At 39.9% G+C, this 26107-nt stretch overlaps 1 protein-coding gene across 24 annotated transcripts in view; it reads left to right on the top strand.

Moving 5' to 3' along the window:
* The window catches only part of LOC144933525 (neurexin-1-like), a 290872-nt gene that overhangs the window by 142879 nt on the left and 121886 nt on the right, over window positions 1-26107 (top strand). For 15 of the 24 annotated variants that reach the window (XM_078858381.1, XM_078858376.1, XM_078858393.1 and 12 more), the window contains 8 exons: window positions 5431-5634; window positions 8848-8874; window positions 17464-17583; window positions 19445-19826; window positions 20527-20717; window positions 23062-23235; window positions 24606-24629; window positions 25115-25234. In XM_078858381.1, the coding sequence (XP_078714507.1) occupies window positions 5431-5634; window positions 8848-8874; window positions 17464-17583; window positions 19445-19826; window positions 20527-20717; window positions 23062-23235; window positions 24606-24629; window positions 25115-25234 (1242 nt within the window). The remainder of the gene's footprint in view (window positions 1-5430; window positions 5635-8847; window positions 8875-17463; window positions 17584-19444; window positions 19827-20526; window positions 20718-23061; window positions 23236-24605; window positions 24630-25114; window positions 25235-26107) is intronic. The other 9 variants (XM_078858387.1, XM_078858386.1, XM_078858383.1 and 6 more) reach the window with 3 other exon arrangements.

Raw genomic sequence — 26107 nt, 5'->3', positions numbered from 1 at the left:
GTCAAACATCCCCAAAGCAAGATCCTCCTTTAAAAAAACACACTGTATTGTATGTGCATGTTGAACTTCTTTCGCACCGTACGTAGCCAACCGTGCTAATCGGAGGTGGTTATTTTGACGCATTGAAGCTTACTTGGGTAATTGCCATTATTATAATTACGATACTGTAGTGATTTTCTGATGTGAAATTTCATCATCTACATACAACAAACGAACTGTATGTAAAAAAGAGATACTTGTAGGAAACGTTTTGTCATGTAGAAGTTATTCTTTTGTACACATTTAAAATAATAATTTTATGTAACTCATTAAATGTATATTATTTTTTATTTATATACATATAAAGATAAAGATCCCCCGTATAGCCTTACCAGACTTTAGGGGCAAGTGCTGTTAGCGAGCACCTATGAAGGCCAGAACGGTACACGAGGGGGTGGGTGGCCAGCACCACGCCCGACCGCCTTTGTCTCCCTAGTGGCGATGTTTACACACCACACCAGGTACTCATTTCAGACTGAGTCGACCTAGGGGAGGCCCAGGACCGGTTCAGATAATCGTCACTGGTGTTGGCTGTGAGCGGGAATCGAACCCAGGTCTCCAGGTTCATAGCGCAGCGCGCTAACTGCTACACCACCGCTCCCCACAATACATATATACATACATACATTTTCAAACATTCAAAACAGAATGCCCAATATTTTGGAACAAATACATTGCATTTTAGTTGTTTAAAGATTAAGCGTTTTTAAGTATTATTCATGACTCACTTTGTCCTAAGTAAACAGTTTACATCTAGGTTGTTATATGGAACATGCAGATTGTGTTTTCGCAAACAGACATTTTGCGTCAACAAGTTTATCTAGAAAGCACAGCAGGATATACACTAAAGGTTTTACTATATATTTAACAAAACAAAGTGTCAGGTTGCTGCTCTACAGAGGTAGTGATAAACACGTGATAGTTGTGATGTACTACTGAGGCAATCCAATAGACAGCAGTTGCTTGCAGATATCAATTTTCTTACCATCATTGTTGTGATTTATGCATCCATATAGAACCTGAAATTGCTCTCCTGGCATGCGACAGGAGACATTACTCTTTTATTTGTTTTATGATAAATGAAGCTGCTAATTTCAGAAAATGACAAAATGGAAGACATAAACTTGTTTTAGCTAAGTTGCTATCTTCCACCAATGTCATCAAGAGCAATTGTTTCTATCGCAAAGTAAACACTACTTGGTTTATTTAGCGATTATTGTGGGTGGTTATTTTTGCTTAATATCACAGCAAATATGAACGTTCTAAATTTTGAAACGAAATTGAACACATTGATTTAAATTTAACACATTTTCTTGAGGCTTTGACACAAATATCAATTTGTATTTTATCAATTTAGTGCATACACTGAAACATACTTTGTTTAAAACCAAAATACTTGTCATCATAAGATTGGTAATTTCTTTATATATATGAAAATGTTATATTTTGTGACACGTTTTTGTGAAGTATCTGACGGTCCTTAAATCATTATACTTTTTCTAAAGAAATTGCTTGCTTAATATGTATTCAAAATAAGTATCAGAAATTTCCAGATCAACAATGGTTTCATGTAAATTTGGTACATGAAACATTTAATATCTAATAATTATAATCACATCTTGCAATGACTTTGTATTACAAATACCTGTCGGTACCGTTAAATAATTTTGTGCATATCTTAATGCTAGTTATATCTTATAGATATACGGTAGTGAAGATCAATGTAATACAGGTCATTACTCACTTTAATGCCATGAGAAATGAACCTTTTAATGGCAGTGGACAACATAATGAAACCTACTATCAGACCACTGTGAAATAATTTGGTAGCTGCCTCTTCGGTAATAAAGTCAGCCTTGTTATATGATGATTCATATATATAATCAGAGTATGAACGGAGTTTTTCTTATCGATATCCCGTGGTAGAGCTTGACTTCTTGCCGTTGACGCAAGGTAATCTATGATCCTTATTTATACTTTATAAGCAATTTATTACAATTAAAGAGTGGGTAGCATGGACGCGCAATGCGCATCTACTAAATTGGCTTCCCAAAATAAAAAATAACCTTCTGCCAAAAGTACTGTAATAGACTATCTTGCATTTAGAACAAAAAGTTTACACTTTTAATGCATCGCTTGTTGAATTTAAATGCAATGCTGTTGCTTCTGCCGAACATTGCACTTAATTGTAATATAACCATTACAGCATGTACCATTTTTAACAAGTTCACATTTTATTTAAGCTGAGAATGGGCAATATGATTTTAAAAATGCACCTATCAAGTATATTCGTTTTGGTTACGTTTTTGAATCCATCCATACTGCCTGTTATGACTTATGGATTAGACATTTTTAAAAGAACAATGAAAATTGAACAAGAAAACTGAAAGATCCGAAAACGAAAAGCATGGGGGAATGCATGCTTGGAAATACATTGAGATACAGAAAGATAAACACACAAATCGATGCACCTACGCAGTTTGAAAATGTAATTCGAATTGTTAATAAAGGTAAATGGGCCTGGGCAGGACACATCACTTGACGGGATGCGCGATGGTTACAAATAATCACGGAGCGGGAGCCAAGAATATAATGCGTCTAACAGGATGGCCACTGCATAGATGGGGCGATGAAATTAGCATGCGAGCAGGTGCTGAATGTGTTGCCCCATCGCAGCATCGTGAGGGATACCAACGACATAGGAAGGCCTTCATCCAGGAGTGGATTGATCATGGCTGATGATGACCTAAGTATGAAATGACTTGCGGCCAAAACTGCATTGACTAGCACAGTAGTTTCTCAGTGGCCACAAACAATCATTTAGGACTGTAAAATGCATACAACTTCAGATCAATAAAGTTCTCACATGGATGATGGCATTAAGTTTACGTGAAAATATTTGCTCGTGCCTGACTAAATAAACCCATGGAGCGTTGCATTAATACATGACATCTCACTCCACGTTCTGGGAGCTTATTTGGGAACTCTGACGATCATGCCGAACAACACACGGCATGACCAGAAAACACACCAGAGAGCTTTAATACGACCTTCTCAATCTCTCTTTTCTTCCTTTGCCAGATCGATTCCACTTGGCCCACACCGGGAATGTCTCACACCTCCTGTCTGTCGGCAATTTCCTATTCCTCTCTCCCTGGTGGTCTTATCCCAAACGTTCCTGTCATCCATGTTCCATTCCCCTCCTTTACTTTTCACAACACTGCCAGCCTCCCTGCTTTGCTCTAAGCTTCTGCAACCTTTCCCCCAGCTAACTGATGATTAGCCTATCACAGACCTTCATCCAGCAGTGGATTGACAAAGGGGTAAAAAGTATTCCTGTCATTATGTTCAGATTCATCAAAATAAACACAATTTATAATGCACACATATTTAGCGAATTATATGCAATGTGCAATCGATAACTCAGAGGCACCGAGTCAGAGATAAATGTCCCTTTTAAGCTAACCTGCACAGGTAAGAGCCTGAACTGGTAAGAGCCTGGACAGGTGGAGCCTGAACGAGTGAAACCCTACATACTGTAGATGAGAGGCTGGACAGGTGAGAGCCTGGATGGGTGAAAGCCTGGACGCGTGAGAGATTGAATGGGTGAGAGACTGGATGGTTTGAGAGCCTGGTGGATGAGACATTGAATGAGTGAGAGACTGGACGAGTTAGAGCCTGGACGAGTGAGAGATTGAATGGGTGAGAGACTGGATGGGTGAGAGCCTGGCGGATGTGACATTGAATGAGTGAGAGACTGGACGAGTGAGAGCCTGGACGAGTGAGAGATTGAATGGGTGAGAGACTGGATGGGTGAGAGACTGAATGGGTGAGAGCCTGGACGAGTGAGAGATTGAATGGGTGAGAGACTGGATGGGTGAGAGACTGAATGTGTGAGAGCCTGGACGAGTGAGAGATTGAATGGGTGAGAGACTGGATGGGTGAGAGACTGAATGTGTGAGAGCCTGGACGAGTGAGAGATTGAATGGGTGAGTGACTGGATGGGTGAGAGCCTGGAAGATGAGACATTGAATGAGTGAGAGACTGGACGAGTGAGAGCCTGGACGAGTGAGAGATTGAATAGGTGAAATAATGGACGGGTGAGAGATTGAATGGGTGAGAGACTGGATGGGTGAGTGCTTGGACGGGTGAGAGATTGAATTGGCGAGAGCTTGGACGGATGAGAGATTGAATGGGTGAGAGACTGGATGGGTGAGTGCTTGGACGGGTGAGAGATTGAATGGGTGAGAGATTGAATGGTTGAGAGACTGGACGGGTGAGAGCCTGAATGGGTTTAGAGCCTGGACGAGTGAGAGATTGAATGGGTGTGAGACTGAATGGGTGAGAGTCTAGACGGGTGAGAGCTTTGAGCTGCTGCTTGAAGGCGGATGATGGCGCTTGGATGCTGCTGCGAATGCGCAGCAGCAGCAGGAGAGAGTTCCAGACAGCTGCCGGTGTAGCTGCGGAAAAAACACCGCTTAGCCAGGGCTGTCCTGGTTGTGGGTACCATGAGCAGGTTGTTAGATGTACTTCGTAGGAGGCGGCGGTTAGATATGGTCATTAAAGTGAGAAGGGTGGAGAGGTATGGCGGTAGACCTTTAAAACATCTCAATGGCACAGGATAGCGGTGTTGTACTGCCTCCTTGATTTTAAGACACATGGCCCCATGTAATGCTTAGGACAGCAATTGACAGGTTGTTTTGAAGCCACTGTAGTTTGTTAAGCTCATGTTTGTTTATGGAGATGGGTTCAGGGGGGGGCTGGTGGTGGCTGTGTGTCTAGTGTCACTTCCAGTTACGTTTAATGCCCGTCGTCTCATTTGGGTGGCTAACGCTAAGTGATAACCGCTTGGCTCAGCGGTAGGGTGAGCAGCTCGCGACCCTGTTTGGGCTTTGACTTAGCCCAATCATTCCTCTGGGGTCGATACAAAAACTGAGTACTTCTTTGTGGGGAGGTCAACAGTGGTTGTCCCATGGATAAACTTGCCTCTGCCATAGCAACGTTAGAATATCCACAACTGGCTTAGGGCTGTAAATAGGACAGATAAAGGTGCAGCCTCACAATTACTTCCTCCAGCCATCGCTGGAGGCAAGGCCTCAAATAGATGGCGCTCTCGCAAAACCCTGGCTTGATGGCATTTGACCTCCTCTTCCACAACTGGGCCAGAAATATTGAAAGTGATGGGATGAAGTGACCACACTATTTGACAAGTAAAAAAAACCAACAACTTGTTACACGGTTCTAGGTAAGCTAAAACAAACCCCCCCCCTCTCCCAAAAAAAAATCAACACTCATCGCATCAGCAGGAAATCACTTTGTCACGACGATGTCCCCGACGCGTGACTGACGCCTTCCTGCGCCTCGACCCCCGTGTGTGTGTGCGCGGTGCAGACGCAACGGTGCTGAGCTACGACGGCTCCATGTTCATGAAGGTGGTGATGCCGACGGTGATGCACACGGAGGCCGAGGACGTGTCTCTGCGCTTCATGTCGCTGCGCGCGTTCGGCCTGCTGCTGGCCACGACGTCGCGCGACTCTGCCGACACGATGCGCCTGGAGCTCGACGCCGGGCGCGTCAAACTCACCGTCAACCTCGGTAACCCCAGAGGGCTTTGGTAATCGTCGGCGGTGGGCGACACCGTGCGCGTGTGTCCTCCTCCCACCTGTGTTGTTTGGCTGCCGCTTTTCCCTCCCTCTCAGACCTCCTCTTTGCTAGGTTATTTGTGCGCGCGCGCGCGTGTGCATAATCGTCTATATTTCGCGGTAATTGTAACAAATTATACGTTGATATGACCTCGTGGACAAAAAGGACATTTGTTTTACGTGTTGCCCTTATAATCTATGACTCTTCACAGGCGGCGCGTTACTATTAATGTGATTTTATTCGCGTTTGCTTTCTCTCCATATCGAGTCTCACGTTAATTCAGAGTTCATGCATTAGATGTACCTGCTTTTAATTTCACGCGAAGTACTTTTTGTTTCCCGTAACGACCATTTCTCACAAACGTGTTCTATTCCTTCCTCCACGAGACACAATTTCTGCCGGGTCATTCTTTTCATTTGTTCAACCTCTTTATTTTCTTATCGATCAATGGATTGCTTCAGCGGACAGCCGTGACCTTTTCTTACTCGGAAAGATAACATGGCACGGCCGTCGTCCTAGATTGCGGCATCTACATTTCCTGCCGCACGGCAGTCTGCAGAAGCATAACCATTGCATCAAAATATCCGTGCCCCAGTAACGACCCATTGTTTCCATTAAAGTTGCGCGTGTTGGGTCGCCGCTATCTAACGGTCTCGGTATAGACGCGTGTGAAGTTACTCCCCTTAATTTCGTTTCTGAAATATATACGGCGTTTCACGTGTTTCTTTAAAAGTACTCTTACTGCATGCGAACTCTACGGATGCCACCATTCCCAGCTCTGTCTCCCCTGATAAAATATATCCCTTCAAAGGCCAAAGCCTGCGACCCGAGAGCAAGCAGACATGGGGCGATAAGCGTGGAAATGCCTGCAGTGAATTTCCCAGAGCACGGTCAGTCTGTACAGACAGACAGCAAACCTGACAAGATCAGTTGTATGCCTACTCCGTCTTCTGATTACCATCCCAAGTCCAAAGTGTCCACTTTAAAGGTGTCCCCAAGCACGGTTTCTGCACCGTTAGGCAGGAAAAAGAAAAGCAAACAAAAACTGAATAGGCATCACAGCAACTGAATATTATACATTGCACATTTATGTACAAATTCTACCGTATCCGTACACCGCCAAGTCAACGATGTGGACTACAATGATGTACATATCACTTGACACCCTGAAACACCATTTGCAAACGAGATGTTCCATCTCCAGGGATTGTTCAGGCAAATCATTGTAATTCATACATTTAAATAAAAGTAAGGGATCAGCAGATAGGCACATATATATATGAGGTATATAGCAGGGGTGGCCAGAACCACGGCTCATGCCTGGGCAGTTCCAGCAGTCGCTGCTCGATGGAGACACGGATAATATAATTGGTAACTTTGCGATGGCACTTTATTTAATCTGCATGAATTGGAGACGGTAGATCAATGCATGAGTACTCCTGGGACGCACCGACAGATTTCATAAACTAAAAACAACTTTGGCAAGCCGACCGACCCGAGCCAATCAACATTATTATTCTATCGCCAATGCTCCAAGAGACGTATATCGGACGTTGCTCTCTTACGAGCGCTTAACAAACAAACACAATTATATTAAACAACAAGGAGTGCATGTATCAAGTCATACGTGTCCTGTGGCTCTTGGCAATATGAAACAAGCATGTTTTACGCGGCTAAGTACGGTCAGGGTGATGTTTGGCCACCCCCTAGTTTACAGAAATGCTCGAGTTCAAGTGCGGTTGTACAATATTGCTTTGCACACGTGTTCTAGACGTGGATAATTACAGCGTAACTAACAGTTTTTCACGGCTTCTCGTAGCATTCAAAAGTTGGAAGTTACGTGAAATGCATTGATACTTGTGGTGGAGTAGTAGATGTGGAAGTTTAGCACACACACGAAAGAAATCCGAAATGAAAGTGAACAGTTACTTTAACTTGACGGTTATTATAAACAACATTGCGACATAAATTGGAGCTGAACGAAGGAAAGAAAATTCGCTTCTTTTCTTCACCGTGAACTTTTTGAAAAAAAAAAACGAAAACCACTTCATAGCCTTCACCGGGAACAGTGAGACAGCCGGAAAGTTGCAATGGAAGCGGCGTTCACTGCAGGCTCAACCCAGGAAGGTTGCCCCATGGCTATTTGCACCCACTTTTCTGTTGCGGTTGACGACACATGTCAAACTTTGTCACGTGATGCCAAGCCGAGGTTGGTACTTGCATCTCAAGGGCATCTTGTGCAATAACAAACCAAATATGTGTGCGCCTGTGTCTTTGTGTTGTGCGAACGACAAAGAAGACAGCTTGTGTGTGTGTGTGAGTGCGTGTGTTTGTGTGTGCTTTGTGTTGTATATGTATATAAAAAGTGGCATATGTTTATAAATGTAATAGTTACATTTTCTATATATCTACAAAGACACTGCAATGTGTTACATGCTAATGATAGATGATTAATTTTACAGTATTTACGACTGTAAATATTGTTACTTTACCTCAATGGAAAAAAAAAACACGTGCCTTGTATTTTTGTAATTTCCACACATCATGCCTTTGAGATGACGAGAGGTTTAAAACAAATGAGGACGATTGTAAATTTCACTGAAACCAGGGCAGCACAACTCAACACAAAGGTGCCACTCTCTCAGACCATCGCAGAACATGGCTGGGGAAGGGGGTCAATTCGCCCGTGAGATCCTAGTTCTGGATGTAGTGAGAGCGAGAGAGACTAAAGTAGTGGCACTTTGTGTGAGTTGCGCTGTCATTCGAGTGCTCTGTCTCCTCCTAACCTGGCTGTGGCATTACGTGACGCGCTTTTGCCGGTGGCCATTTTATACTAAGCCGGGTAATAAAGGTCTACTTCTTACCCCTTCAGCAACCTGGCCTTAATTTGTTTAATAGCGAGCAAGAGTAATTGCTCTGCTGTAGTTTGGTCAACATTCTCAATCGATTACACAGCATTAAATTCAGCCAAGCATTTTCACACGAGACAATTGCCGGCCAGATAATTAAAGGTCCCAGGAATTGATTGCCCGTGGTGTAATTAAAATGGTCACCCCTTGCGTGTGTCTGTCCCCGGAAGGGTGGCACTGATATTGAATGGATGTCTGCAGCTGTTTACCTTGAAGGATGTAAATTCACATTTCACATTCTCTCCCCCCTATCTAGACTGTATCAGGATAAAGTGTAACACCAGTAAGTTTCAATTCCACATTTCACTTTTGTTCTATACGCACCGAATATTGCATTGTTGAACGCGTTGAGATATACGGGCATTGTAGTTGTCACATTTCGAGTGACGTAGGCAACATTTTGGAAATACGTAAATGATAACAATAGTATCACATTTGTGAAGTTTTGTTTCGATGTTTGTTGTGAACACGCATTTAAAAAAAAATGTTGCTTACTTCGCTATAGCAGGTGACAATTGTGGTGCAGTTATAGCTCTTCAAATGAGAAACAGCCGTGTGTATAAGGTGAGAGTGAACGAAGGACACGATGTATTGCATTTTTTTTTGTTACAACCCCAACGGACGAATGAATCTAACACTATCTTCTTTACAAATGTTTATTGCTTCATATAACAGCATAAATGTTTAATTAACATTGGTATTAATCATAGTTTTTTACGTGTATTAATAAATAGGCAATAATTAATGGTTGAGTACAACTTTTATAATACTGCAGCTTTCCAAACAACTAACAGCAGACTTTTTGTGGGTTTAAACAGCCATTTGATGGCTGTTTGTAAAGTCCTCAGTGACTTCATCAGTCATTATGGTGTTGTTGTGCACGGTGGCTGTAGCAGTACGGAATGTTAAGAATCGTTCATCCAAAACAACTTTTTTCTATCCGAAATTATGTTTCTGGGCCTGATTTGTTTTCTTCCAAACACATCCATAATATGGAGACTTGGAGAGACAAGGGGTATACACTTGCAGCCGCAAATGAAGAGACAGAGACACAGAGAGACAGACACACACAGAGAGAGAGACAGACACAAAGTCAAAGATCCCCCTCATAGCCTTCACAGACTTTTGGGGAAAGTGCTGTAAGCGAGCACCTATGAAGGCCGACATGGCACACGAGAGGGTTGGTGGCCGGCACAATGCCCGGCCACCTTTGTCTCCCTTGTGGCGATGTTTACACACGACACCAGGTGCTGACTTGAGGATGAGTCAACCTAGGATGAATCATGACCGGTTCACATAATCGTTACCGCTGTTGACTGTGAGCAGGGATCGAACCTGTGTTGCCAGGTTAATAGCGCAGCATGCTAAACACACAGAGAAAGACAACTTCATTTGACCACTTCTACATTCAATGGCATACGCTACCTGAATAATTTAACCTGCATGTAACTTCTGGATTTAAACCATTCCGAAAAATGCATTTTATTTACCCCGAATGAATCCTTTTTCTAACAGCTTTGGCAGAAGGATATTGGAGTATAGTCGAAGCTGATAATAATCCACTACATGTTTAATCTTATTTCTAAACACAACATGTAAATTGATAGTAAAAGAACACCTGCCTGTTTGTATTGTAATTATCACATCCATTGTATCTTCAACAATCAGAGTGTACTAATGAATACAGCTGACTTTTCGCACCTAGAATGTGTTAGAATTAACACAAAAATTTGGCAGGTAATTTCAGATGAAATCCCACAAGAACACTGCAATCTTGAGGTGTAATTTTTATAACACAGCAGGACTTGTGGCTTAAATATATTTATTTGACCGCTATTTTCTAGGAAAATAGGCTGGAATTATACAATATGTTTTCTCAGTCAATTACAAATATTTCTCACAAGACATTATACAGATTACATATTTAATGTTACTCATATATATGTTAGCTGATACTCTACAAAAGCAATTAGAATGCATTTTACATTAGTAAAATAAATATCGAAATAACATTTAAATAGTTCAAATACAAAAAAAGCAATTGGTTATTGTAAACAAAAAAGTATTTCTCTATCACAGTGTACTCTGATAAAATAAGTAAGTTAACAACTAAAATATGACTTCATAAATTAATATTGCATGTCAGCAGTAGACTGCTTCATGGTGTTATTATATAAAATGAGGCATCCCAATGATTTGCATCAAAATCTGAAACTAAGCAAGCCAGCAAGCAGCGATAATTACAACTGGATTATAGCACTCACATTGTCCCCTGAATATTGACTGCTTAGTTTTATGAGATATAATGCGATTCAGATTCCTTGTGGGAGATTGTGTGCCATGGTCCAGCAAGAACTGCATTGCCAAAGGAAAACTAATGAAGGCAACACACTTCTTAACTGACATCCTGACAGGTCTGAGGACACCCGCTGCCAATGATCTCCACCCTGCATGCCTGAGATAAACGAATACTGATCGATTTAAATCCTGCAGGGTACGGGTTGAGCAGGCATAGATTTGTTGCATGAACAGGTATCTTTGTTAGGGACCAAGATGCTTTGTACCATAACACTGGCCATTTTTTTTACATTTTAATGAATAGCTTCTGACGTCCTTCGAGATGTGCTGCAGGGAAGCGAGTATCTGTCATGTGTGACATAAATTGTCCCTTTATATAATGTCTTAAACTCCAATGGATTTGCTTTATTCATGTCAAGCACTGCATGCACACATGATGATTATAAACAATATAAAAATTAGATTTCAAGATGGGGTTTTAAAATCGTTTTTTCTTCTACTTGTACGCAATAATCACTCCCTTATTTTTGCGGTAGTAAATGAGCATAAGCGTACAATTCTCCAAATTCTTAAATACATATATAACAACTTTGTTTTGTTTTATCAAAAAGAGCCTGCCCAATTATGATTTAACTTTGACCCTCTATTTTTAGTTTTTAGCCAGGGTAGTGCTGTGATTACAACGTTCGAATGGCAATTGGGAAGGTTTGCGAGTTCAGGTCTTGGTTTGGGGTCAACCTTAAATTTACTTAATTACATTAAATTTACACGAAGTTTTCTATGCACATATAAGATGATGTCGATTTCTTAAAAAAAAGAACGTGTTAAACGACTGCTGAGCTGTAAACTTGTTCACATGATCAATAACTGGCCAACTAACAATTACAAATGTAAACACGTGTTTTATTGCCACTGTAAGTAAAGGAAAATATATCTCTACCCTCTTATTTTTCTCTATCCATGAAAGGATTGGAGATAAATGGATGTGCCATGCCATATGTACATGCATTGTAAGGCAAGCAGCCAGTGATATGCTAGTAGCCGATCAAAATTAATACATCGAGTGCATAATCGAGAGGTAGCAGGTGATGAGTTTCATAATTCAACACAGGAAATCAGCCTCTAATTTAGTTTTGGACTTTTAGGCTCAATTTATTATATTCAGGTCGGGTTTTTTAAGGATGAAAATGTATTTAATTGCAATAGCTTGTATTATTCATGCACTACAATTAATACATTTTATTATTTCATTATAAAAAATATGAATCACTGAATCTATGTTTGTACGTAAATTCATATAGGTAAACACAATTTTTTCATGTAAATGTATTTTTTATTAAGGAAAAGTCATGTAACATATCAAACATGATGTCCCGTGGTGGGAAAAAGATGCGATGCTGTAAGTGACATCACTTTTCAGATTACTCTGAATCATCTGACATTTCATATCTAAGGCTTGATTTTTTTTTATTAATCCGAAAATTTGGAACACATCTCTCGTATGTAGACTTTGTCGAGGCAAGGGATGTGCAATTGTGGCCCCCTGGGAATGTCTGTGCAGGCCTGTGGCCATCTCAACACTCATTGTGCCCCTGTGGAGAATGGGACAACAAGACTCCACAAAGAAATAGAGACACACACAGGGAGACAGAGACATGGACATAACCACAGATACTGAGACACAGTAAGACATAGACAGTTTACCATGTATAAGGATAGCTGCAGTATACATAAACAAATTGTGAAGTCTCCGATACAAATGTTTAATGTGAAGCTAATATCAGAAATGTGTATCAACTGACACAAATATAATGGCAATTCTTTGGGTCTTTGGGTAAGGTCCATCTACGTGACTTAACCGAAAGACCCAAATAATATGAATTCCTGCAGTCACGACAGCTTTAAGTCAAGATTTAAATATAATGTACATTTATGGGACTCCATTTTGTGAGCTTCCAATAAATGTTTTTTTCTGCGACACAGCGTGGTTTGCTTCCCCTTTGTATTCAAGCGAGGGCATGAGTCTTACTCAACGCCGTTTTCAATATGCTGCGAGATCCTTTGTTGCCGAAAGCGATTAGGTGACGTCAAACAAGTCTTATTCTCATTTATTCGGCGTTGTTAATTTGCGCTCGGGGCCGTTATTGCCAGAGAAGCTGTCGTCATTGACATTTGGGTCAATCGCCTTTCCAGTGAACGTGACGCATCCGCCACCTTGTGGTCATACTCGGCTGCTACACCTTGTAAATAATTCTCTTGGAATCATGATTTATTTACTCAACATTTAATTTGCATCAAAGTAACATCCACATAGTACGTGGTTTAATATTTGCTGAGTATGGTATACGGTACTGTATTCGGATTTTACACCTGACACTGATATTAGAGATTTCCCGGGTTTATTGGATTGCTAACGGCATCTCAGAAAAATAGAAACAGTGGAAACTTCTGAGCTTTCATTATAATTTGGATGGGTATTAGTGTGACAAAGGTGAAGGGTTTTAAAACCAATGCAAAATCCGTGGAGCAGTTATTGTATCTGGAGTAGCATTCGCCCTCAATCAGAGGAATTTACGTGTTTGGTAAATTCTACCACAAAAAATAACAACAGCTAGAGCCGTTAATGTATGATAGTCAATTTGGTCGTTCAGTAAATAGAACTAAATATAAAATATACTACTCCTGGCTGTGTAAAATAAACACATTCATATTTAGAAGCATTAATACTAGGTGGTTGGATGTAATGAATATTTTAATTGAATTAATCTAGGAAAAAAACTCTATATAATTCGTATTGAATTGCAGTGTTAACACCAAAATAGAGATTATTTAACTTTAAAAAAAAAAATATACAGTTTTTCCCATGTACTAAACCAGCAGAACTAGGAAAAGGTTAAGTTATTCGAAATATTAAAGTATTTTAGTATTAATAACAAAACCAATTATACATAATTTATCTACATTACAAATACTCATTACCATAACAATTACAAAATTCAGATTTTTTTCTGAAATACAGAATAAATTGTGCTTGCAATATATTATTTAGAAAGGACTCCTGTAATTATATGGTAGTTTGAATGATTAAAAATGCTTTACTCTAAAAAGACTGAAAGGTAAATGCTTTAAATTAAAGCCTTTTTTAATTTCACTATCTTGATTCTAGCAAAAGGGACCCATTGCCATACAGTACTTTGATAATACAATTAATTCTTAACTTGTTTTATATATACGAATTATGAGTTACATATTAACTGTTATTTTAAACTAAATATTTGTACTGTTAAAGCCTAGTTAAATACCTCTTCTAGCATGTGCTTGTTACTTGGAAGGTTTGTTAGATAATATACCATGAAACATTACCATTAACCTTCTGAAATCAATTGTGCCATATTTTATTAAACCACATGAAAGCCCATTTCAACGGTTTGACTTTTTTTTATTTTTCAAGAAAAGGCACAGTAAGTAATTCATTTCAGCTTGAGTGGATTTTGTAGAGACTGACCCAGTGCAGTGACCCGTTGAAGATGTCTGAAATTTTGTCCTTGGATACTGGAAATGAATTTGATGGAAGAAACGTGATAGTGCACCAGTTCTCAAGCTACAACTCACCTGCAAATGTATTTCATCATCATAAAATAGCGGAACAAAATATATGCCATGGGTCAGGAATTTTTTTAAATATTATACTTGGAAATAGATATGGTTTATATTAAAGTTATAATATTTTATGACAATAACCGAGCTAATTCTGCTCTTAAAATGATAACATTTGTCGAATCATAATAATGTTCAAACATATGCATAGAATATATAGATTTTTCAAAAAGGTGAAAGAATTTACAAACGAAATATATACATAGAGGCCAAGGTGCCATATGTTCATAAATTATTGTGAGGATTGTGCTTTTTTATTGGCCGAAGAGGAACGATTAGATTTTTTATTGTCCTTTATTGTGGCATCTGTCAACCATTTGGTCTGAAGCATCACAGTAATATTTCCTACACGAGTCATATACCAGCTTGACAGTATGGACTAAATAGCAAACATTCTGCGGAAATGTCAGCATTATTACATTTGCGTTGTCACTAGAAGAAAAACTGTTTCATGAACTATATCAAGCATATTTTTCCTCAAATAAATAAAATACTTTGTAAGCAGTACTCTTATGTTGTTGTGCTCTAAAGCAGTTTTTTTCTTCAGAGAAATACATTTGTATTTTTTTATGAGAAGGTTTACCTTAACATATCAAATATGTAGTATTCGCTTTGAGGTTGAACAACATGCTGCCTGAGATGCAAACTCTCCCGTGCATTCTAAACAGCCCGAGTGCTTACAATAATAACAGAAAGGTCAAGAAAGCCATTTAAACATGAAGAAGTGGAAGAGTAGAAATGCAGTCTTCTTTTGCAATTAATTTTGCCCTAAATGTTACTCCATTCGAACCAGTGGTGACTCAATGTAATGAAATTAAACACGGTGGAAACTTATTTTACCATGCATTAAATGGCCTTATACCACCAACTCACGAATCATGTCCTCCAGCCAAAATTAAGTTATGTTTTTTTATTTACATCCTAATTATAGTGATGTAGTCTAACATAACATTTTTTTGCCATTTTCTTCGAAGTTGTTACCCTATTTTAAACGTCGAATTTAAGATGGTTGTGGAATTACGACCTAATGCATAGGTATGCTTGCCATAATACTTAAACTTGTCATGATACAAAAATAAACACATTTTTAAACATAAGCAAAAAAGATACAACTCCATACTATTTTTAAGGAGCAGGTCTGTGTTTTATTGTCGGTAGCCTCAAAGAGACATTCATGTGCATAGAGTATAAATCATTTTTGTAACAAGTATGCAAGCCATATCATTGTTGGTCGTATTTTTTTTATAATTAAGCAACAAATTACACGATATAAATAATTAAGCATGTATACATATCTAAGGCCAAAAGCAGAATACATTTTAAAAGGGTAGAAAATTTAAAGGATACAGTATCTCTTATGCAGATTGCCAGGGTGCTTTGTAAGAAGGTTAGTTCGTGAGATATTCATATTTTGTCGTACTCATGTTTTTTTTTACCAAGTTTAATGCATTTACAAAAATATCCAAATTATATATTGGATAAACTAATTTATAGGCCAGCCAAAAATGTTGGGAAGTCTTCCTCGAGCTGTAAAATATCCAAGTGATTTCCGGCTCAAATGAGCATCTCCCACTTACAGCTCTGAAACAGTGGCAGGAATTCCACATTCCTATGGCGTGGACGAGCCTATCAAGACTACATCCCCACGAAGTGGTACCTATTTTATCGACCCCGGAGAGATTGTGAGCCTCTCGCTCTATTGCTGAGCCACCGAGCCAGCAGTGAATTGACAAAAGGGCTGTTAAATTGAAAGACGAATTATCGACTTCAATTTATCTTGAGTTCTACATTTATTTCAAATGGTCGGGACAAATGACCATGCACTGATAATTATGAACGGCCAAGTTATTTTCAATGTCTAACCAATCCACTAGATGGCACTCTTTACAGATGATGACGAATTACAGTAAGTGAAATTACGAATATTTTTGTCCTTGAAGATGTTTTTTCTGTTTACTACAGTGACGTGTCAAAATAAATATTAATCTGAAGCTTACTGGGATGTCAGGATGTTGGATGTCTAATATTCCTACAGTTACCAATTCATACATTTGTAAAAAAAAAATATTGCTGGCTTAAAATAACTCTTGAATATTTATAGTCTAACTTACTAGAATACAGAGTAGTACAAATTAATAGATTATTTTCCAGCTCTGTCAGAATATAAGCCACTAAGAGCCACTTGTGACATTTCACAAAGCAGACATGCCGATGAATATACGGTATTTCATCCCATGCACATTTGCTAATTCAGGATAGGCATTGTCAAATTAAATGATTATTGGTAAAATAACATCTCCAAGGAGTGAATAGTTTCGGGCACGTTGCAATTGCACAATAATGCAACATGATCAACATAATGTTTGCTATGACATTGTGTTTTTTTACGGCCATCGTTATTACGATACAGTACTAATTGTTTAAGATGCGCTTCTACATTTGTATCAATAAAGACGTGAAGTACATTGGTAAGATTATTATCAGTAAAATTAAACAAAGCTACAGTTAGCTAAATAAATTGGCAGATAACATTTTATTCCAAAAACAATATGCCATTTTTTAATTGAGTGGTGTTTCTTTCTAGCAGTTTAATAAACATTAGCATGCACACGTTATGGGCCCAATTCTTGTGTTGGTGAAAAGTGCATTTATTGCCAATACAGTGTTTGGTGGAAAACACATCCATCATAGCTATGTTTTTTTAGATGTCTTTTTTTTCTCTGGAAACTGGTGGAAAAAGTCGTTTCATCCAGAACATGCATTCGTTACATGTAACTTATAAACGAATAGCATGTCTATAAGTGTGTTGTATTCCACACACATACGCAATAACAAGAACATACATTTTGTGTTCCAGAAATTATAGGTGGAATGTGAGAGTCAGTGGCTAACGCTGACTAGAATTATTGTTCCATAGGCAAGGGACCGGAGACCCTCTACGTTGGCAAGAACCTCAACGATAATGAGTGGCACACAGTGCATGTCACTCGTCGTGGGAAGAGCCTCAAACTTATTGTGGATGGGATCGCGACGGAAGGTAAGCTGTCATTTGGTTTATTATTTTAAAACAAATTTAATTGCTATGGAAAATTTACATTTTGTGAACAGTTTTTATTGGCGACATTTGCATTCTATGCTTGCTTATGGCAGAACTATATTCAGGAGCTGAATGCCAAAGTCGACATCTGCTAGCCACGAATAAGCGCACACTACTAAATGGTCCATAGTTTGGGCTGCGTGATCACAGTTGCACAACTGTGGCTTGCCTTTAGTTGTCCTTTCATGAAGTAGATGTGTGTTCTGATGCAATTGATGATTTACGAATGTCTTTGAGGAGTGTCAAAGTCAGGAGGTGCAATGTTTGGGTCTCAAACGAGGTTTTAATTTCTGGACATGTACATTGTTTCACTTTGTTCGCCAGCGTTCTTCCCGATCTGGGCGAGATTATATTATAACAAGTGAGTTCCCAGAAGGGGGATCGGGTTTTGAGTGAGCAGGGATGTACATTGTTGATGAGTAGGTTGTCCTTGGTAAGAAAACGTATAATCTCCCGTACAATTTGAATCTCTGTGTAGATATTTGGTGATTGATTGTTCACTAGAACAGAGCCTGGGGACTGGTGTTGGTTTCAGTGTTCTGGTTATGATGTGCATTGCGTTCATTGTGCATCTAGCAGTGTTGTATACGAGCTCTCGGATCAGACTGGAGCACAGTGACTGTGCTACTGAGTAGATTAGTGAGAGAGTGGCAATTTTCAGCACATCAGCTGAGGTGCCCCAGGTCATTCCTGAAAAGATTCTGTAGCAGGGTGAATCTTGATTTGGTATTTTCACAGATCTGTTGTATGTGAGGCTTGAAGGCCAGGCTTCTATCCTTGAAAACCCCGAGATATATTGAAGTGGGGTCATAATGCACTGGGCTACCACAAGTAACCATTAAGGGTAGCATCTGCTGCATGCTTGTTCAAGTGGAAAGCATTTGTGGTGGTTTTGGAAGAATTTGGTCGCAGGCTCCAGTTACAGATATATGGTTCCGATGAAGTTATGTCAGCTGTGAATGTTCTCGAGGATTGTGCCCTGTGCAGAAGGGACTATGGCATCTGCATTTCTGAACATATGAGACTAGCCTTTTGCCCGTCCAAGGACGGGTGTATTGCAGTAAATCTGAAACTTGCAAGTGAAAAGCAGACCGCGACGTCATATTCATCTCATTAATTCGTGTGCAATTTGTAAGGGCGCGGTGACACAGACCTATTTCAATTAAAGGTTATAATCCCTTGTTCATCATGACGTCCTTTTTACTTTGATGTCTCAATAGCGTTACGGAGATCGCGTGACGTGAGGGTTCTGCCTTTGTAGTGAGGGTTGTAAGTTGACGCCGATGAGGGGGGAGGAGGCGCCTCGGCCCCCCATGTAGAGTGACGTCACGTGCTCATGATTATTAATGAGGGGAGGCAGGTCCATTTGGAGGATGTCACCTGCTCATGAATATTCATGAGTTGGGGCTGGTCGATGCGGAGTGACGTCACGAGCCTTAAGGACAGACATTCCTGGGTGTTTAGAGTAGGTATGATGTACATGGCAGGTCACTTATCTATTGTTCGCAATTTTCTGGGGCTGTGTTTAGCAGCGAAAGTATGTTTGCTGAGCATTGCGTCGATTCAGTGCACAGTACAGTTAGAATGTCATCTAATGATTTTGGTCAACAGCTGGCCATGACATCAAATTGTTATAGGCAGAGAGGTCAATCAGTGCCTCATTTTTATATTAATAATGAGTATAAAAGTCATATGATTCATGTTTCATAACTATAATTTCACTAAATACTTGGGTTTATGTAGCTGTAACCCACGAAGTTATTGGTGGAAAAAACAGGACTGCGTCCCTTTATCTGCAAAGGTCAAATGATCGGGGATCACACGCGGCTGGAGTTCCACAACATCGAGACGGGCATCATGACAGAGCGGCGCTACACCTCCGTGGTGCCCTCCAACTTCATCGGCCACCTGCAGAACGTGAACTTTAACCGGATGGGATACATCGACCAATGCAAGAATGGCGACATCGACTACTGCGAGCTGAATGCTCGCTTTGGCATGCGCAACATCATCGCTGACCCCATCACTTTCAAGACCAAAGTCAGCTTCCTCACACTGCCCACTCTGCAAGCCTACACCACCATGCACCTCTTCTTCCAGTTCAAGACCACATCGCCCGAGGGGCTCATACTCTTCAACAGTGGAGACGGCAGTGACTTCATCGCGGTGGAGCTCGTGAAAGGGTACGTCTCTACTGTTGTCTTCAATAGCGTGGGTTTGTTTTTGCCAGGCCACTTGGCAATTTGAACCTTTCGTGCCTGTGCTAAGCAACGCACAAGCTATGAATATATAAATCACTGTTTGGATAACTATGAACAAATTTGCTCATGTATGTCTATGGACAGTTCCTCAAATTATGAAACTCGCCGTCAACATTTGACAATTATTTTTATAAAACACATGGAGTGGAATTTTTCAAGTTAATTATCTAAGGTTTTTTAAGTACATATATAGCTGATGGAATAATTCAATGGTCTGGCACAGACACAAAACTAAATTCACCATCGTCACACTGAATTACAGCCCTAATTGGTTGATGTCCCATGCCCAAATAAAGAAGCCACTTAATGATTATGGTAATGAATATCCACATCTGTAAAATGTCTGAAATGTATGTGCGAAATTGTGCAACTGCCCATATATAATATGCACGCTCAGAGGTTTTAAACTATTGTGAGAACAGGATGTAGCAGCATAAAAAAACCCTCATCCATATAAATTTGATATTACAGTGCATTGATATTACTACTTCCGACATTAAAAATGTTCTCAAAATGTTTCTGAACAGAACATGCGCAAAATCGCTGCATTCTATTTTATTTACAACAATTGCTGTATAACCTTGATATTTATGAGCGCTGCACATGTTTGATTATTTTTCAGGCACATCCACTACGTGTTCGATTTGGGGAATGGGCAGAACCTCATCAAGGACAGCTCGAAGAAAGTGCTCAACGATAACCAGTGGCACAACGTGATCATCGCCAGAGAGCTCAACAATGTGCACACCTTGAAGGTGGACTCCAAGTCCAGCACCCTGAACGTGAATGGTGCCAAGAATCTGGACCTTAAAGGTAAATACAGTCGAGTGGCTCCTCTCTGTGCCCCTTATCACCTGTGACTCCTATTACCTGCGGAACCTATAAGGTCCGCTAATATATGTATGTATGCTGAACTTTTTTGCACTGTACGTAGCCAAATGTGCTAATTAGACGTGCAGCGGAAGGGCAACAAACTTAACACCAACAGCAGTTTGAAGCTGGAAAAAAGTGCTCATCTCCTGTTATACGTGAACATATTTTGCCATTATCTGCAAAATGCATTCATGGGTAAGTGGAGTCAAATTGTGGCGAACGTGGCGGAAAGCACTCCCAAATGGTATTTGGCCTACTCTTCCACACTGACCTAAATGTTTTGGAAGAGATTGAAGTACCCACTACTCATGAGCTGCCCATCATTTGTGAATTTACATCACTGGGTTGGCCCATTTATGTCGCTAGGGGGATACGGGGGTCATGCAACTGGGGGTGGTGGGGATTTAAGAAACTCTTCCATTATTTAGATGGACGAGTTTCTTAAATCGTCCTCACGGGAGGTCTGGGTCCCTCCACCACGTGACCCCCCAGCCCTCGTACGGGCCGACACAGTAGTGACGTCCTATGTCACTACAATTGCTTCGACAGGGGATGGAACTGGGACATCTGCATCGCAATTCTGATGTGCTAACTATTACACCACGGAAGCATCAACAGCTCTCTATTGTCGATTCTAAAGTGGTCATCGCTCTGGGTGCCAGGGTGGAGGGATGTTAACTACCTCGCCTGGTATACAGGGTGGTCGTGGGTTCGATCTCCACCTTGACGCCTGCTTATATACTTAGAGTTTGCATATTCTCCCCGTGGTCGTGCGGATTTTTCTCCGGGTCCTCCAGTTTTTCCCTCCACGCTTAGAAAAATGCGTTTAAACTATTTGGCTGCTATACATTTCCACATAATAAGCCAGCTTCGTTGAGCTATTATTTGTGGCCAGGTCGCTTCTGAAAAAGAGCGACGTCGCTCAGTGGGCCTGACCTGGTAAAATATGTTTTTTTATTTAATAGTTTATTTTTAGACTGAAGTTGGTGTAGTGTGTCGTGTTTGCCACTAGAGGACGCTGGTACTCCACCTGATGGCAGGAGAAACGTTGATAGCGATTTCTGGATAGAATTTAATTTCCAAACAATATTGATGTATCTTGATAAGGAAACTAGAAAGCTGATTTGCAAACAAAATATGTACATCGGAGCAAGATGTTAATATGTATGTACGTTGAACTTCTTTCGCGCCTTACGTAGCCAACCATGCTTTTCGGAAGTAGAACATTTATTTGAGCCTTATATCCAGTACTGGCCACACTTTAATTAAATTAAATAATAATACTAATAAATCACAGACTTAAGAAGGCCAGTTAACCCAAATATCAAGCTATTCCCTCACGGTGGCAGTAAAGATACATGTTTGTGTTAATTTTAATAAACTATTCTATATATATAATTGCGCTGAAGCATAAACTTGATACCAGTCATAAGAATAGGTTTTCCCCTTTTTCTGGCAACAAAACAGGTGTTAAGATGTTAAAACACCAAACTGAACCTTTTGCAAGAAATCATGTCTGCATTAACCACAGATACTTGTGGTGAAAATACCAAAAAAATATGGTCTGACAGTTTCTGCATTGTCTTTGAAACTGATTGGTCCACACCAGAGACAGCTTTTTTTAGAGCCTAGTCTCAAATAGTGTTAGGCCAGAGTACGCCAAAAGGCGAACAGCACAAAGACAATTATATTTTGACACTGGCAAAGGAGGTCCCATGTTGATACCAGTCATTTGTGAATGATTTTAGACAAATTCACATTCTAGTTTTCTCATCACTTTACATCACAATTGTTTGCTATGTACAAGTTAATAAACGTTTCCACGTCTCAGTGAGGTATATCACCATTGGCCAGTCGCACAAAGCACGTGGAGCGAAAATATCCCTGCATTGCATTGATTGAAACAGGAAGCTTAAGGCATTTTGTATTCCAGTTGTTTTATGAAATCAGCCCCAGAGCATTATGTACATTACTGTACAGGCACTTTAAGGTCCAGATTCATTGACAAGATTTTGTATTGAATTAACTAGCAATGCAGCTCACGTGTCTATATTTAAATATCACCCACAGCCAAGATCTGTACAACCCAACATGTTGCCACTGAACACTGGCATATGACAAATTGGCTCATTTAATTTCACATTCGTCAATAAAACTGTGGCCTTTAAAAAAACAATTGCAACATTCCATACAATGCCTCTCTTCAAGACCATTTGTACACCAGCGCCCGAGGCAAGCATCGCCGCCACAAAATTATTTCCCGTAACAATGTTGTCACCCGCAGGAGAGCTCTACATCGGAGGGCTGTCCAAGATAGAGTACAGCAACCTTCCCAAGCTGGTGGGCTCCCGCGAGGGGTTCCAGGGCTGCCTGGCATCTCTGGACCTCAACGGCCGCCTCCCAGACATGATTGATGAGGCCCTCTACCGCATGGGCTCCATCGAGCGTGGCTGTGAAGGTATCCCCCACCTGGCGTGCACATGCTGTATACATTGTTTTGTGTACTTTGAAATACTAGCCGAGTTACGCACCAGTGGTGGGGCGTTTTGTTGCAGTTGTTGTTGGTGTAATTGCATGTAGTAGTAGGTTTTTACCCTTTAAACTGGTACAAAACTGACACCTTTATACAAGGCATCATGTTTGCAATAACCGCAACACAAGCAGTCAAAATGCAAACAAAAAGAAACAACTCTGATAATGGTAATGATATGCACTGTCCTTGAAGTTGATTGGTCCACACCCGAGACAGCTTTCCTTAGAGCCTAGTCTCACATGGTGCTGGACCAGATGACGCCAAAAGGCGTCATCATGATGCCTTGTATAAAGGTGTCAGTTTTGTACCAGTTTAAAGGGTAAAAACCTACTACTATATTTTGCCACTCGTAAAGGAGGTCTCATAGTGTAATTGCATGTGTTTTATTTTCTTGCTCAAGAAAACAGAGCTGTACAGTGTGAACAATGATACAAACCAAAATAAGTGCAGTGGATGTACACACGTGTGAGCAATGATGCAAATAAATAAAATTTCGATTTAAAGATTTCGTGACTGCAGGGATTCATCTTCTTGGTTCTTTCGGTAAAGTCACGTAGAAGGGAAGTAATAACAAATAAAAATAAAACATAATACAATAATTCTCACGACGTTTTGGCCGAAACGTCGTGAGAATTATTTTATTAAGTTTTATTTTTATAATTTTATTACTTCCCTTCTACGTGAATTTACCGAAAGAACCAAGAAGGCAAATAAATTAATTAAAAAAAATTGGTCACAGTCACGGTAAAACGTTATTGTTACAATGCTTTAGAATGACTGTTACTGGTAAATAATGTATCAACTATTTGCATGGAATTATTCTGCAATACTATTGCTAACTGGTGCTTTCACAATCATTGTATTCTTCCACTTTGCCTCGACGCTAATGGAATACTTCATTACAGATATTATTTTCGTCATTGCTAGCACATGCTGGAGAACATGTATTTTAAAAATAAAGTTGTCATACATAATTAATCTCGGCAGTCTTTATTTTAATTGGGAAACATTGTGTGTCTCTTGACTTCTAAACCCACTTTATTTCTGATAAAAAAAAATATTTATAATTACACTGCAGTCTAGTTATGTTGCATATTTTATTCATATTTCACAATTCACTTTTTCTTTATTCAGACGCAGTGCTGTCTTTTGTCATGTTCCGTGTATGATAATGGTGCATATCATTGTGAATGCCATGGGTGGCCCATGTCTGTGATTCATCTGATTACTCTGATCATGTAAACATGTTCTTCTGCTTCTTTTCTTTTTCCCCTTCATTTGTTTTGCTGACAAAGCTGAGTTGAAAGCACACATGAAAGGTATAGCACTGAGATTTAAAAAATAAATGCTAATGCAAATGTAGTGGCAGTGGGTTAAAGTAGTTCTGTAAGTTCATGCTTTGATATTAAATGCCAGAAGTTATATTTTAGGATGATGTACTTAACCTCTTTGTAGCACTGTATAAATGTTTCATGCTTTTTTCCTCAATACTTTCTTACATTATCATCATTCCCTGTTAATTTAGATCGCCCACATATCCACTTATGGACCATGTTTGCTGAGCAAACATTTGCATCCAAAAATTAAGTTGGATTTCTGTTGCGTGTAAAATTATACCCAGTAACTCACAAATGAGGTTTTCATTTTTGCTGCTGGGTGATGAAACGAATTTTTGTAGGAAGAAAAAAAAAACTGGACTATCATTGACTTTGATTGGCCAGAGCCAATTAGCGATGCTTTGCAGCTGGTTAATGCACAATGCATTCTGCTCCTAGAAGCCTTTCCTGCTGTCTCCCTGGCTCAGGTCCTAGCACCACCTGCCAAGAGGACTCGTGTGCTAATCAGGGCCAGTGTGTGCAGCAGTGGGATAGCTTCACCTGCGATTGTACCATGACATCCTACAGTGGTGCCTTCTGCAATGACCGTGAGTATGAGCATGCTCCTCGATACTACCTGGCCAAATCGCGCAGGCCCGTCGCTGTGCGCTCAACTTTTGCCGCCAGTTTGGCATGCACCCCGGCCTCCTATGCAATCCTCCCGCTCACAATAACCCAATCTGTTCCGAGACCTGGAGGGGTCATGTGGCCGCTTGGAAATTTGGCAGTGTCGCGAAGATCATAGCCCATTGTCATAAAATGTACACCTGGCACGGCAGCTTATATGTGAAGAAAAAAAATCATTTTATAAAATTTAATGTCCTAAAATATTAGAAGAATGCATGCAGTGAAACAGCCATCTGCTTAGGGATTGTGCTCATGTCTAAAACAAAAAATCACCTAAAATCTGTAAGTCATCCAGGTCTTTAAACCTTGAAAGCTAAAAGGCAGGCCTCAAATAAATTCTAACCAGCAACCTATGTATATGCACATATACTGTATGCATGTTTATTGCACGACTGTGTTGACTTTGGCACCTACTGTAGGTAAGTGTACAGGTAAGTGCATTGCTTGATATACTCACAAGATGTACATGATTATCTTTAGAGGGATTAAGAAGAATAGTTTAGCTCTTTATAACAAGTTTCCAGAAAACATTATCTTTCAACATTACAGTACATGTTGCACTAGAGTATATGTAAGTAAATACCGTCTAGCAATATTTGACGTATGATTATTATTCGATATATGAGGGGGGGGAAAACCCATCTGTGATTTGAATATCAAGGTTTATGTGTAATCAACTAATCATTACAAATCAGATATTATTTTGACATGATGTAATACATGTTATGGATTCATACATTTTAGTACGAAGGTATCCAAAACAACACAATATCGTGAAATCAGGAACAAAGCTC

Source organism: Lampetra fluviatilis, chromosome 7, assembly GCF_964198595.1.
Source record: "Lampetra fluviatilis chromosome 7, kcLamFluv1.1, whole genome shotgun sequence".
Classification (NCBI taxonomy): Eukaryota; Metazoa; Chordata; class Hyperoartia; order Petromyzontiformes; family Petromyzontidae; genus Lampetra; species Lampetra fluviatilis.
The sequence above is the reverse complement of the archived record's forward strand: the minus strand, read 5'-3'. Positions and strand labels throughout refer to the sequence as shown.